A 796-nucleotide genomic window follows, 5' to 3' on the forward strand; every position below is an offset into this window, starting at 1 on the left:
GCTTGTTCATTCTTCTTGTGTTCTTGTTTGTTGCGTTTGCCTACAGTAAACACACACACACCACCTGTCGTGTCTCAACAGATTATGAGACCCAACCACCCCTGATCATCATCGCTACTTGTCTCACACTCGCTTGTGCTTCTTCTCTCCCTTCTGCTTGTTCCCCTCTCTTGTTTCTCCATCACCTTTCTTGAGCGTGCAGTATGTCTGACCCGTCGGACCACGTCGTTTCCACGCCAGGATTCAAGATGGACCTGCCCAAGTTCTCTGGCTCGCCCGGCACCTTTCATGCGTGGAGCATTCGCATGAAGATGGCGCTCAAGCTCCGCGGCGACGACGTCTGGGCAGCTGTGGAGGCAGGAGCATCGTCATCGGGAGGTCCAAGCTCAGCGACACGCTCAAGTGCAAGGAGACCGACAGCAGGAGATCACGCCAACCTCACCGCTGCAAACCTCATCGCGTCCACGCTCTCAGGTTACCCCCTTCTCCTCTTCACCAACGGAGAAGCAGACGTCAACGCCGGCCAAGGATGGGCCCGGCTCAAGGACCACTACGCTTCGCAGGACCGCCTCCGCATCGCAGAGCTCAAGGAGGCGCAGCTTCACGTCCCCTGCGGCAACCTCGCCCGCTTCTTCGAGCGACACATGGAGCTGCAGCAGCAGTTGCAGGACGCAGGCGTGCGCCAGGACAACGAGGACCTCTTCACCATCGTCTGGAAGCAGCTGCCACGCTGGACAGCCCCGCTCACGCTTCCCTACTTTGCCAGTGGCCGCTTTCCCTCCCTTCTCGAGCTCAG

General features: G+C 58.8%; 1 protein-coding gene across 1 annotated transcript in view; it reads left to right on the forward strand.

Annotated features, from left to right (window-relative positions):
* Window positions 1–203: 203 nt before the first annotated feature.
* Window positions 204–796, forward strand: part of PTSG_13200 (uncharacterized protein) — a gene marked incomplete at both ends in the record, with an annotated part of 4261 nt that continues 3668 nt past the window's right edge. The window contains one exon of the mRNA XM_004987442.1: window positions 204–765. Within this exon, the coding sequence (XP_004987499.1) occupies window positions 204–765 (562 nt within the window). The remainder of the gene's footprint in view (window positions 766–796) is intronic.

This window comes from Salpingoeca rosetta (genome assembly GCF_000188695.1).
Source record: "Salpingoeca rosetta unplaced genomic scaffold supercont1.103, whole genome shotgun sequence".
Classification (NCBI taxonomy): Eukaryota; class Choanoflagellata; order Craspedida; family Salpingoecidae; genus Salpingoeca; species Salpingoeca rosetta.